At 42.8% G+C, this 14070-nt stretch overlaps 1 protein-coding gene and 1 long non-coding RNA gene across 18 annotated transcripts in view; one reads left to right on the top strand and one right to left on the bottom strand.

The window, feature by feature from the left end:
- nfixb (nuclear factor I/Xb) overlaps positions 1-14070 on the top strand; it is an 87135-nt gene that overhangs the window by 26160 nt on the left and 46905 nt on the right. For 6 of the 17 annotated variants that reach the window (XM_049743895.2, XM_049743892.2, XM_049743898.2 and 3 more), the window contains one exon: positions 2079-2610. In XM_049743895.2, coding sequence (XP_049599852.1) covers positions 2079-2610 — 532 coding nt within the window. Of the gene's footprint in view, positions 1-734; positions 1482-1509; positions 1757-2078; positions 2611-14070 lie in introns of those variants that run through there. The other 11 variants (XM_049743894.2, XM_049743899.2, XM_049743906.2 and 8 more) reach the window with 9 other exon arrangements.
- Positions 1128-6836, bottom strand: LOC125983094 (uncharacterized). Its single transcript, XR_007486628.2, has 2 exons — positions 6175-6836; positions 1128-6074 (listed from the first exon to the last, which is right to left on the bottom strand). It is a non-coding gene; the product is annotated as an uncharacterized lncRNA (long non-coding RNA).

Genomic DNA, 14070 nt, shown 5'->3' with positions numbered 1-14070 from the left:
ATTTCCAGATTCATAGGCGGCACATCACACTCTGCTGAGCATTTATCTTGTGTGGAAACAGCCGAGGCAATTTTATTTCCCCCCCCCCTCCCTTGTTGCCTTTCTCCGAAAAATCTGTTACCGTATCTGCATTTTCGCGCGCCTCCCCCGACTGTATCGGTGCCTCGAAATCATTTGGCCATTCATGCGTATGTGACTTGGTGTGTGCACAGTCAGAGCTTGGGCTGGCTTGGGTTTGTTTCCCCCCTTCTTTGTTTGCTGTGGTAAACCCACGAGCAGCTGCGGGTGGTGCTGGTCTGGAGGGATTCTGAAGCTGTGTGTCCGTCTCTGTGCCATCCTCTGCCAAGGTGGCATTATGCAAGCAGGGCGCCTGGTAGAGGGCGGGCGGGGGCGGGGGGGGGAGTGATGGCAGCCATACTAAACATGGAGGCTGCGGGGGAGATTGGTGCAAGGGAAGACTTACTCCCCTGAACTTTGTCTCTGTGTCAGAGTGGAACTTGTCGATTTGGCAAATTGCACGACGTTGGACAAGGCTGCACACTCTCAGCCCCCCCCCCCCTCCCCCCTTGCTTTCTCCATCTCATTGCCACCCTCCCTTCCTCTCTCCCACCACCATGCACCTCTCCCTCTGTCTCTCTCTCTCTTCCCTCCCTTTCAGCTCTTGAAGCTAACGCATTGGCTGAGCTACAGGCGTGGCGTTGCCAAATAGGTGGGCCTTACTCGTGCTGGCAAAGGCTCAAGCAATGGTTGGGGAAAGAGCGCGGCGAGGACGAGAGACAGCGAGCGGGAAAACAGAAAGAGAAAGAGAGAGAGAGTTGGAGAGAAAAGGGGAAAAAAGAAGCGGCACTCGGCTTTGCCAGCGGTCGTATGCGCTCGTCCAACATTGATTCGACTCTCTTTTTTCTCCCCCCCCCCCCCCCTTCATTCTGGGCTGTGCTCTCCCTGCCCCCCCCCTCTTGCCTCTGTGTGTATGTATGTGTGTGTGTTTTGCACCGGGCCCAGGGATCAGAACAGACACCACTACCAATTTACTCCTTGCCAAGGATTTTTTTCCAAGTTTTTTTTTTTTTTTTTGGGGGGGGATGCACAACGGATCGTTGAATTTTTTAAGTGCATCATCTCTGTTGTTGTTTTTTTTTTTGCTATCCCACAGTGCAATACTTTTAATTATTCTATTTTTACTGGACAGTCCTTTTTTTTGCCAAATGACCTCCTGGCCAAGTTTCTTATTGCAGTGAAACCTGAACTTTTTCCCGCTTGAATTTTTGTTGAAAAAATCGGAGCCACTGCGGCTTATTCTGCTAATTATTTTTGACATTCCCTCCGTTTTTTTCTCTCGCCTTTAATTCTCCATTCTTTGCCAAACCAGCACTTGCTTTACATTGGGGAGCGTGTGAGGAAAAAAAAAAAAAAACTGTTGCAGGAGATTTTTTTTTTTCACTTTAAACGCTGTGCCAAATTTAGGATGAGAGTGCAAAATGGTAACTACCAGGCCGTCTGTCTTCTTCTTGCAGTGTGGTGTTCTGTGACAATTTGTGTTTGCTTTCAGTTTGTTGTGGAAATGTGAGGCTGCTCGGAGCTCCTTTGCATGATAGCACAGACAGGAAATGGTATGGCCGATCTTTTAGCAGCACATTTCAACAGTGGTCTTGTGGCGGCAAAACTTGGCGATGCTGAGCGACCGGTGTGTGGCAACGCTGGCACGGGAACGCTATGGCGAGATCTGGGCTTTGTTGCCCAGAGATATGTAGTGAAGGTATTATGGTTCAGCAGAATCATTTCTCTTTTACTGCAGAAACTAGCAAGTGTGCATCGGCTGACATTTCCCAGATTTTGAAGTGACTCATTTTGTATTTGGATTATTTTTTATTTAGTTGTGTAAAAGGAACCAAAGGATTTTTTTACCCCCAATTTAAATGATTTTTTTTTTAATTTATTGGAATTTTAATACTGTTCTGTGATTTTGACAATGTGTTGTTGGTCATTTAAGTTAAATGCATGTTTCTGGATTTTAATTGCATATGTGTTCCTTTTGTTCTAAAATAAAAAAAAACATCTTCTCTCCTCTCTTTCCCCAGGATGAATTTCATCCCTTCATTGAGGCCCTCCTCCCCCATGTCCGTGCCTTCTCGTACACCTGGTTCAACCTGCAGGCCCGTAAGCGCAAGTACTTCAAGAAGCATGAAAAGAGGATGACCAAGGATGAAGAACGCGCGGTGAAGGACGAGCTGCTGGGAGAAAAACCCGAGATCAAGCAGAAGTGGGCCTCGCGCCTGCTCGCCAAGCTCCGCAAGGACATCCGGCCCGAGTTCCGCGAGGACTTTGTGCTCACCATCACGGGGAAGAAGCCTCCCTGCTGCGTGCTGTCCAACCCCGACCAGAAAGGAAAGATCCGCCGCATCGACTGCCTCCGTCAAGCCGACAAGGTGTGGAGGCTGGACCTGGTGATGGTCATCCTGTTCAAGGGCAGCCCGCTGGAGAGCACGGACGGCGAGCGGCTGGTCAAGTCGCCCCAGTGCTCCAACCACGGCCTGTGTGTCCAGCCGCACCACATCGGAGTGACGGTCAAAGAGCTGGACCTCTACCTGGCCTACTTCGTCCACACACCAGGTATGCAAATGATTTGCAGTCGCTAATTAGCGTCCGCGTCGTCACACAAAAACAATCTGCGCGGCGTAATCTTAAACACGAGATTGATATGTATTTCTGGTTTTAAGAGATTCTGTGAATTTAACAGTCGGGATTAAAAGCCGTGTTTACCTAGGGACGTGTTGGCATGGGTACATTTGTTGGAGTATTTGCGCGCAAATTTTGTCTGAATCCAAACGTGCGCCATCTGTAAACATAAGCATCTGCAGACCTGTTTATCTGCGTGTGCATGCATGTGTATGCGTGAATTTGGGTGCCCGCGCGCAGCAGTATGTCATGTGTCTATAATCCATGTGAATGTTTTGATGAGATTGGTGTGTATCAGTAGCAGTGTGATGTGCATGGCTTTCTTTTTTTTTTTTTTCTATTTGTGTGTGTGTGGCGGGCGGGAGAACGTAGTGACAGCTGGCCTGATCCCAGGTAGTTTAAGAGACAGGGAGAGTCCGCCTGTCTGTATCCTCAGCCTGAATGAATCCAGCTCAGCTTTTTTTTTTTTCCCTCCTGCAGCCAGCACGCGCTCATACACACACTTTCACCCCTTCACACACACCTCGACTTCCGCTCTTCAAAACAGACTTGAATTGAAGTTAGTTCAAGAATGGGGGAAAATATGGAAAATTAATTTACTCCAGCATTGCCATCTGAACTAATGGTACAGATAAATGCCATTACAATATTTACCGTTTATTTGTCGCAAATGCAAAAATGAAAAGCAATGAAAATTCCATTTTGGTATTCATTGTATCTATTTTGAGAAATTATCATTTTTACTTGACGTGCATCTCGAACCAAGTCAAAATAATAATTAAATAGCATTATTTTCATATTTAAATGCTGTTTGTTAAAATAAATGCAATCAATCAAAATAATACAAAACAGTAAACGTGCATTGTTGGTTTTGCATGGATTTAATTTTTTTTTGCAAATTTTACACACACTCACACACGCTGGCCCTTTTATTATGATCCCAGTTTCATTTACCCCAGACTGGCCTACAGTTACCGGGCCTTAATTCTTCTACTTGGCAGGGAGGTGCAGCCTTCCTCTGTGACAGAGAACCCATGCCAGGCTCTTTTCAGCCCAGTGTGTAACACTGCTTGAGTTTGCCGGGCCTCCGTGAGCGCCTCTTCCTGTTCCACAATGCGCCGTGGCCAACCGCGGCTCAGATTAGCTCCCAGCGCAGCCTGGTGCCCCTTCGAGTAAAGCCTTTATTTACCCAGTGCCAGAATCCGCCAGCCCAGTCAGTCACAAGCCGTTTTGCTTGCTTGCATGCGCTGGAATAGACGTCATGGCTCTGCCGGGTGCTTACGTGAATTGTATTTAAGACGTATGTAAGCATTGTTGGATAAATAGCTTTGATTATTATTTCGAAGAATTTTGCAGGCTTCCTTGCACAATGAGAACAGAAAGTGATTTTTTTAAAATTAATTCTAAGAAGATAAACCGAGTCTTTACCTTTGATGCAGCAATTTGACACTTTTTATTCTTAGCGCCTGATTCCAGCTTGTCCGCGTCTTTACGGAAGCTATCAGTTGCCAGGCCTGATGATTGGACCACATTCATCTTCCCCCCCCCCCCCCCCGGCCAGCTCGTGCTGAAAGTGTTTCAGCACTCTTGTCCCGCTGATGTCACAGTCGCCAGCTGCAGGGGAGGCTCTGCTTTCAAGTGGTATGATTGACAGGACAGCAGATCCTCCCTCGGTTTAACCCCTCGTCTGTGGTGGCTTCTCTGCTTGTTTTTCCAAAATTTCGAGAATCACGCCCTCCGAGCGAGGATTTTACACTCTGCGTGACTGGACGCATTAAAATAGCTCCAGCAGCTCAAAACAGCAGTTGGATCGGCACTTGTGTGCTGCAGCTGCAACCTTACACTAGCAAAGCGGCTTTTTTTATTTTTTTTTTCTCCCCTCTTCTTATGATGAATACATACATGGCCATGATTTATTTTCTCCTCACTTATTTAGCATCTGAAGACTATAAAATAAAAAAACATTCCGCAATATGTGTGAAGTAGAGGACATGCGGCGGGAGTTTTGTCTTTGAACACGTTTATGGAAAGTAACGTTTGGCTCACCATTCGGGCTCCGCTTTGGCCCAGAAGCTCAGATCAGGTCATGTTCTCCGAGCAAAGTGTTCCGTATTTGTCATTCTTACTCATCCACAGAGTTCCAGCATTAGTCATGTTTCGAGTCCGAGCTGTCTGACTTTCATTACTTATGATAAAAATACATTTACATTCCCAAAACCAACGTGTTTTATGTGGACAGTTTGGAAGCGAGAGCGCCGATATTCTGGCTTGGGTTCGTAACCGGGGTGCACACGGAGCGATGAGGCGTGTTGGCACCGACGGAACCCGCATTCAAAAACGCTGCTGGTCAGACACGTTTCCTTCTCGTCTTGTCATTTTTGAGTAATGAGACCAATGGAGGCCGAACTTCTCCGTGGCGGGAGAGTGACGGCGACACTGAAAAAGCGTTGCATAGGGCCCCCAAAACTTGGCTTCTTTTCAGAGAAGTGTGTGTGTCTGTCTGACTGTGTCGCCGTGCGCAGAGCAGCAGGAAACGGTAAACGGATTATGAATTCTCGGAATAAATCTTCGGAAAAAACGTATGTATGCAGATCTTGTGACCTGCTTCTTTTTTTTTTACACGCGACATTCCTTTGCAATATTCCGTCGCTGTGACTGCAAGTCGACACACTGCTGGAAGCCCAAGCCGCTTCACATGCACTGTAATTATCCAGTTTAGTGAATAAAAGAAGACCCGATCCACGTAATGCCGTGTGTATGATTAAATGAAATTAAATTTAGAAACAAAGGTCAAGTTTTTGTTCAAATAGAAAAACCCGCTGTAGCAGAAAGTGATTATTGGATTACCTTTATTTCCTAATTTCACTGTACAGTAGTTTCTAATTGTTTGTATAATTAAGGTTAATGAATAAATGCTATGCTCATCTTATGCTGTTGAGCGCCAATCTGAATTTTTTTTTTACTCAATTACCAAATGTGTTTAATCGCAATTTATTTATTACATAAATGGTTAACACGCTCAGTAAAATAAGATAACTGTGTTCATTCATACTGGTGCATTTATTTGACTATAAGGGATTTTTAAATAACAAAATAGTAGCAAATGATTTGCTTTGTTGTCTCCGCGTGGGAATTTGCATGACTAGTCTGCGCCTTCTCTGTCCAAGCGCCAGGCCGCTAAAAACATACCAAGCATGAGGGGCAGCTCGGCTTGTCCGCTTTCTGATCCCGGGGTCGGCAAACAGGCAGAGAGGGAAGAAGTCCATGAGTAGAAAGCAAAGACCAACGTCTTTGCCTTTTCCCAGCCGTTCCTTTCTAATCAGGCTCCCTCACTCCTTGTTCTCTCGGTCCGGTGGAGCAGAGCGTGACGAGCCAGCCCGGTGTTTTGGAATGGCGCTCTGCATCCAGAAAATGGCACCGTAACATTAAATAGTGCAGATTTTATTTTGTATTATTTTTTTAAATTCAGGAAAAAAATAAATATAATAATATACAGACCAAATGTAATCATTCAAGTAAATCATCCTAAATATTTCTAGTTCATTTCTTCTATCTTAACGGCAATAAATGTCCGTCATTGGATTTAGGACGATGCAGAGCGTGGATATAAGGTAAGAAGAAAAGCTTGGTATAAAGCTGATGCAGAATGCCACGCTGAAAACAAAGGGAGAGGGAGGGCAGATATTCAGGCTAGTGGCGCCGCTTGGCAGCATTTGGCACCCGAAGCCGCTGCTTCGTTTAGAAGATGCCAGCTTTTCAAACCGACACACAGTCCCTGCCAACTTCTCTTCTTCTGATCCTTTCTCCCGCTTTCTCTCTTGCTTACGTTCGCTCTCATTTCATCACTTGGGCTTGCCATTGCTTTGTTTACGTTTCTCAACTCTGTGCATCTCTCGCACCCCTTTACCATTTCTCCTATGGATGTTTCACACCTATGGCTTGCAAGAAATTGGAGACTCTCAATGTTGAAACAAATCTTTGATTCAGTTTTTGTGTGAGGAGAGATTATTTTAAAAGAAAAAGAAAGCATATTTTCTACTTTCCCTTGCTTTTTTTGGCCCAGCAATGGTCCTATTACATTTAGTCAGGTCCAAAACAAAATGGCGGTTCGAGCATTGATTGTGTCTCTCGCTCTCTCTCTCTCTCTCTCTCTCTCTCTCTCTCTCTCTCTCTCTCTCTCTCTCTCTGTCTCTCTCTCTCTCTCTCTCTCTCTCTCTGTAAATTTATTAAATGATGAATTTGTGCACACATACTTTTGTGTATATGTATATATGTGTACATTCATATATACATATATAGTACATATATATAGTCTCACACATGCACTAATAGAAAGGACAGGTGCCCGATGGACTTCCAGGAAGTGAGGAATGTGCATTATTATTGTAACGGGGGCCGGAGACTTTAGATACGTGCCCGTGAGTGATGAGCAAAATGCTAAACGCTGAGTTTTGGGGGAAGACGGAATTACTCAATAATGATCAGAAAATTAGAGCCATTATTAGGGGGGGGGAGAGTAAACAGGCCTCTCAAAGTGTGAAAGGGCCCCATTCAGCTGGACCAGGAGCAGGACTCCTTTCTTCTTTTCATGGATCCACCCATGGCCTCGAGAGCCCAGCTTTTGTTTGCTGAAATAACAGAGTGAATATATGGGTGGGGGTGGGGTGGGGGGGGTTCTCTTCCCGGTGTGAATCACAGTATGGAATAAAGCCTCAGACTGTAAATTACACCCCATATATCGTTGTCGTCGTTGGAGTTATCTATTCACAAAGTGATGCTCTTGTAAAAGTTCTAATCAGACTTGCCCACTGATTTTTTTTTGTTTTTTTGCGATGCATTTAAATGAGTCCCGATGATATTCTCAAAATCGTACATGCTAAGAGTCAGCGGTGGGCGGAAACCAGGCGCTAATGGTTCAAACTTCTGTTTGTCAGTGTGAATGTTGAAATTAATGGCATGAGAAATCAAAGCGCCGCATTTCTGAGCAGCTGAGCAGCAAATGTGTCACTCAGACACTGACAAAGAAACTGCACAAGGATTTAAACTCTGAGAAAGTTCTCAAAGTTTCTTTGGAGTAATACTGTCACACGCTAGCTTTGTGGAGTAAATCAATAATTTTCTATTTACGATAGGTGACTCATATGTCCCGTATTTTTGCATCTTATGTATTTCTCTGACGGCAATTAAATCCAGGCAGTTGTGATAAAAACTGACAAATTCACTCACTTCTCTCTGTAAAATGAAAATATGATCCATATTTGTGTAAAAATTCTTGAACTGTGATTTAGGGTGTGTTCATCAAGTAGATCATCTGTCAATGATCGTATTTTTACACAATCTACAGAAGTGTTGCCAAAGATTCATTGAGTTAGGCACATTAATGGGCCGGACCACCCCCAAAAAGAAAACCTCTGGTTATGAATCATAAAAAGGCCAACTGGTAGAGCCCAAAGCGATTAAAACAATGGGAACTCAAAGAAGTTGCATAACTTTGCTAAGGCCAAAGTTATTGCTTTGTACAATTTTCAGTCAGGCAATAGTAGAAGGCCTTAGTTTGTTGGAAATTGCATCATCGCCAGACAAACAAGGGAGGGGGGGGGGGAAGCTGGCCAAGGCAATATAATAGTTTGTTATTACTTTCTTGGCATGGCAGATAATAACAAAATCAGCCAAGCTCTGAAACAAATTTGTTTGTTATTTTTCTAATTTTATAATTGGGTAAATTATACAGTATCAAATTGTTAATGGAATGTGAGGTGCATTTTTATAGGTTGAAATTTGGACACAAGAGCAAAGTTAGTAAATTGGTCCAGATATGCAATTATTTTATTTTTTTTATCAAGACAAATCTAATTTTTTAGAATCAATTTTTTTATATTATTATTAGTATTATGATGATGATGATTATTATATATTATATAATCTTATTTTTATTTTTAACAAAATGGATGAATACCTCAACACAGTGTTTGTTCATTAAGAAAGTATTACAAAGCCTCTCCCATGATGTAGCATTAAGAATTATCATCATAATTTCCCAGTTACTCCCTTTTAAGTCGCAAACAGATTCTGCATTAAGAGCCGAGGTCAGCGCTTTAACACCACACATTAAATACTCAACTGACGTATTAATCTCGCCATTGCATGTGAGTTGTAGTTGAATTAGCATTCATAGGCATGCGCTCGCATCCCCTCTGCTTTCATTTCTTTACCGCAATCTGCTTTTCCTCTTAAAAGATTAAGCCAAACTCCCGAGTGGCTCTCTGTAAGTCGGCCGGAGTCCGGCGTGTGAAGTATGTTTTTTTGGGTGTCGCGCATGTCGAAGAGTGTGCGCGCGCCGCCATGCATAAACTCATAGAAGCTGGCCCGAGCAACAACAAACACTTTGCATCGGAGCGTGTGATGGTTCTCTCTGGACCGCCCCTCACTCACCCGACACCTGAACCCACTTTGCACCTGATGCCCACACACGAGGCCCGAGTGTATACATGAAAAAGAAAATGCAAGCAAACATCGACGTGCACTCGTTTAAGCCATCTGGAGCCTCGCAGGTCATGAATGAAGTGTAAATTAGGCCTTCATTAAAATTGGAAAAATGGATTTTTATATAATGAAAATCCTTTTTAGGAATTATGGCTTTTATTTGCTGTCGTACCTTTTCGGCTCTCCTTAATTAGCACCGACGTCGTCAGCGATGGCTTTGATGATGCTATTTTCCGTTTAAGTGCGACCATCTGATTGGTTGCGTCTCTACTTGAGCTTCCATTCTTTTTTACTCGACGTCCTTCAGGAGAAACGTTCAAATCAAACGCACATTGGTGCATGCCTAACATTGCAACTGAAGAGGGGAGTGAAGGTAGCGCGCTTAGTGTTTATTTAGCAAGACGCACTGATCTCGAGTATGCCATTAAAAGTAAGGGAAACAATTTCCCAGTAAGCCGACGAGGGTGGAGGGAAAAAAAAAAGATAGGGGCTTTCTGATGCATCTGAAACACATGTTGGTTTCAGAAAAAAAAAAGAAAAGGTAGTTCCATGGAAGCAGATTGGCGTTTGATTCTTTCAATAGCTCGGCTAACTAGATGTCCAATAAGGTTCGACTGGTCCCCCCAAAAAAATTTTAATAATCATGAAACTAGTAAAAACTACGATCAAATCAAAAAGGACTTATTGATTCCAGGGTGTGATTAAAAGCGAGAGCACTTTTTAACACCACCTGTCAAGTCTTAGTAGGCCATCGTTGATGTGGCGTAGTAACCGATACGTCTTTCTCTTCGGCGAAACGACTCCGAGACAACTTTAATCTTCGATCATCAGCACTATGCGTCATAGCAACATGTGTATGTTGGTAGAAATGGGATACATGAGAAAAAAAAAAAAGGACTCGAGATCACGATGAATGATAGCAACCGAGCTCTCATTGTGCTGGAAGATTTTTATCAGCGGTTTTGGCTCAACGAACGCTAAGATTCTAAAAATGTTTTCTCCAGACTTCACTTTTTGTTTCTGTCTTTAGTCTCTGTTTAGCTCTGACTGTAAAGCAAATCCAAACAAGATCGTATTCACAGCAAAGGCATCGGGAATAGAGTCCCTTTCCCTCTCTGCTTTGGACTTAAGTGGTTTTCCTCCAGCAAGACCTAAACAAACTTGCTAATGTGATTACTACAAAGCCGAGGTTTCTGTTTTGGATACGTGCTTTGAAAAATTTCCCTCCATCTTCTGATCGAGTGAAAGATTCAAACGACACAATCTGGCAGTTAGGAAGGGAAATCCTTCTGTTACCAACCACGATTATCTGAGCAATCTAACGATGGTTTACACTGAGAGCTACTGTTTCTGTCTTTATAGAATAAGTCTTGTGTTAATAAGTAATCAAAAGTGTCTCATTTGTTAATGTTTAGCTTTTATGGCAGCTTTGGTTGGATAATTTTGGCTAGCAAATTTTTGATGCAGTTGTGTAATTGTTTTCAATTAGCTTTATGAAGTGCAAGTAATAAATACAGTAGACCTCGTAATTTATCGGGATAACAACCAGGCCTGATTTTGAATTTTTATTTTAATTTTTTTAATTTTTTAATTTTTATCCCAGGGAAAAAAAGAGATAAAATATAAATAAACATACATATTATATAAATATATATAATGATCTAAAAAAATCAATAACTAGGCCATTTGAAATATTTTTTTAGTCTATAAAAAAAAATAATTGAGTCTATGGTTAACTCAGCCAGTTAATACTTTGACAGAACAGGACAAACGCTCACACCCGCCACCATTTAGATCGGCATGTGCTCTGTAAGCCTGTTATTAAAAAGAAGCCTTGATGTGGTCGCTGGGTGGCAAAGCGTTGTATCACGACGACTTTCACTTTCTGACTACAATGGTTCCTTCTTCCCTCCTTTTTTTTTTTTTTTAGTCATCTCCATCTGGACCCTGTCTGGACCCATTGAGTGTTACAACCTCATAATACCAAATTGGTTGTAATTCCTGCATTGTTTGATCATTTAGGAGCTCGACTTTAGAAAGTGTGGAGTCCATGCACTCACATGTTATGATTCAAAAGGTGTTTGGGTTCTTGCGGCACTTTTGGAGTCAACAGGTAAATCCTGTTTCCGTCAGGCCCAAGGCTGTGCTCATTTCTTATTTTGTGTACGAATACCCCTCCCTGGCTCGTCTTACCTAAATCAAGCCTCCATCTCCTCCTAATCTTGTGCAAGCACTCGACCACATGTTGATGTCTCGGGCTACAGTGCCAGATTCCGTCTATATTTTTTCAACTTACTGCACGCATAAAATCTTCACCGCTTTGTGTTATCTTACGGCGCAGGCCGTGGGGGTCAATTAAGTTGACGAATGTGACGCAGAAGGGCACGGTGGCACTGACACGGTTATTTCAATATTGAGTGACACACTTTGCCCGAACAGTCAATGTACTATTTTTTTTTTTTAGCACTAGCTTGACTGTTCTAGATTGGAAAGTCCTCAAATCTATCAATGCAGATTTTTGCTGGACCAGGAATTTCCTCTTGATTTCATAACTACTATCTTTTCGTGTGCAAGCATATTTTTCTTGGAAATCCTGCCGAGACATCCTCAAGGGCAAAGATTAATCTTTGACTTCTGATTCATTCACTCAGACAACTTTTATAATCTCACTAACACATTATTGTAATTATATTTTATCCTTATGCTAAAAACTATATTCCAGATTGGATTTATTTTCAATTTTGGAAATTCCACCGTCCTTAGTATACTTTCAAAGGATTATTATATTACCTTGTATATCAAACTGACCGATGTTTACGATGTTCCAGCTGCAGCACGTCTTTGTTCTTCTTTTTTTTTTCCAATACATGCATTTAGAGACCTAAAGACCAATAGTACTGCAGTGTTCTCTCTCATTCCATCTGTTCTCCTGGTGTGAGTATAACTTACAGTAGCGTGGAGGGTCTCTTGAGGTCAGAGAACAAAAATCACAAGGACATGTGGAATGCTGAAAAATGGCCAGTACAAACAGGCAGGCCTGGCTCTCCATCTGTGCAGAGCTCAGTAACCACCAACTACGCCATCGCTATCCAATAGAAGCTAAATTGATTTTTACTTTTAGCCTCTAAAGGCCAGATCAAGAAATTTCACAGGATAAAAAAAAAAAAAAAAGCTAACAATGGGTAAAAAGGCAAGCATTTATATTAAATGTAGGAATAAATCATGACGTTTGATGACTCATGTCTGGTAACTTTTCATAATTCAATAATAATTCTTCTGAAAAGTGATTGCAGTAGATGAGGAGCTGCTGCTTGTGAGGTTTAGCGACCTCAAGATTGTCTTAGTCATGCAACTGATTTACGCTGAGATTTTTTGTGATGAGTCGCTCGACGAGATGACAGATAGCATTGTTTCATATTTTGTTTTACTTTACGTCTCGGGGCTCATTTTGTATATAATCAAACTATTATCGGGCTTACCGACCCAATGGCAATTTACGAGGCTCGGTTTCTCTCCTTGGCACGAGTCCACAACAATGGAAAGCATGTGGGTCCAGCAGGGCGCCAAAGCCACACAAAATGAAGGGAGCAGTTTGGGTTTCACCTCCGAGCTGCAGAAGAGAGAGAGAGAAAAAAAAAAGGGGGGATGTGAGGGCAAAAGAGAAAACAAACACAGTGGGATTGTTGAATTATGGGTAAAGACAGCTGAAGCTGACCAGGTTTGGCCTCCATGGTACAGTGGGGGGGCCTTATTGAAAAACAAGAAGTCCATGACTCAGTCTCAAGGCTGTCAATTTTTTTTTTTTTACCCCCAGAAATTGTAGAAAAACATATGCAGTTAGATAAAAAATAAAATAAAATAGAACACCTTTAAAAACATCAAACTTCAGAGTTCAATATGGTCCTGCAAATGTTCCACGTATCCTCACTGTTATTGCCAAAAATGGAGGAGGCGGAGAACTGTGGCGAGCGAACGAAAGGAGAGATCTCTCCTCACATTTGCTATCAATTTAGGGCACTGAAAATAAGCACCAGGTTTCACTGGAACCGTGTGGAACACCAGGAATGTTTTTCTGTATAAAATTTTAGGGGGGAGGTGCAAGGTTGGAGGAGCGCGAGAGAAAAGGCTGCTCTATAGTGGGGGAAATAATGACAAAAATTGGGACGAGGCAAAGTTTAAATAAATTTTTTTTAAAAAAAAGCGATTGTGGTTTAGTAATAACACCTTGGGTCCAGATGTGAAGCCGTCAAACCGGTGATGTGAAACCCAGCCAGTTTTTGGGGTATACGCTGACCCAGTTGACCTCAAAGAACAGAGCCCGGGACTCAAAAGTGTGATTTTAATTTAAAATATGATCTAAATAGCATCTATGGTGCCTTCCTTTTTGCAAACCTGCAGCTCCATTTGTGTATGTGATGGTGTCAGGGTCTGCTGGAGCGACCGGAGACTCCCTCAGGGGTCTTGCTAGGAAGAGGAATCAATACTAGCTGCGGCATTCCTGATTCCTCCAGAATTTAGACTTCTGGAGTTGCGTACTGAAGCTTTGCCACACTAAAAGTCTCGAAATGTGTCATCCACTAGTGTTGGATCAACAAATGCTTTTCCAAACAGTTTGGATACATGAGGTCGAGTCGGACGCCCAGACTCCAATTGAGCGGTTGACCCTCGGGCAAACCGTCTTCACCCAACTCTTCCCATCGACAAAGTGCTCCTGTTATGCTGATAGAACCAGTCAAAAAGGACTTGAAACAAGGAAAGAGTTTAAAGAGCGAGCAGGCGAGAGTGGAGAAGGGAGAAAGGGGGGGCAGGAGACAGACCAGATGTGTCTTTTGTTTAGATTTGAACGGAGCGGAAAGGAGGGGTGTAGGAGTTTAGAAGGCAAAAGAGAGAGGAAAACCAAGTGGGAGTGTG

The sequence above is a fragment of the Syngnathus scovelli genome, chromosome 16, assembly GCF_024217435.2.
Source record: "Syngnathus scovelli strain Florida chromosome 16, RoL_Ssco_1.2, whole genome shotgun sequence".
Taxonomy (NCBI): Eukaryota; Metazoa; Chordata; class Actinopteri; order Syngnathiformes; family Syngnathidae; genus Syngnathus; species Syngnathus scovelli.
This window is presented reverse-complemented; position numbering and strand designations above follow the sequence as displayed.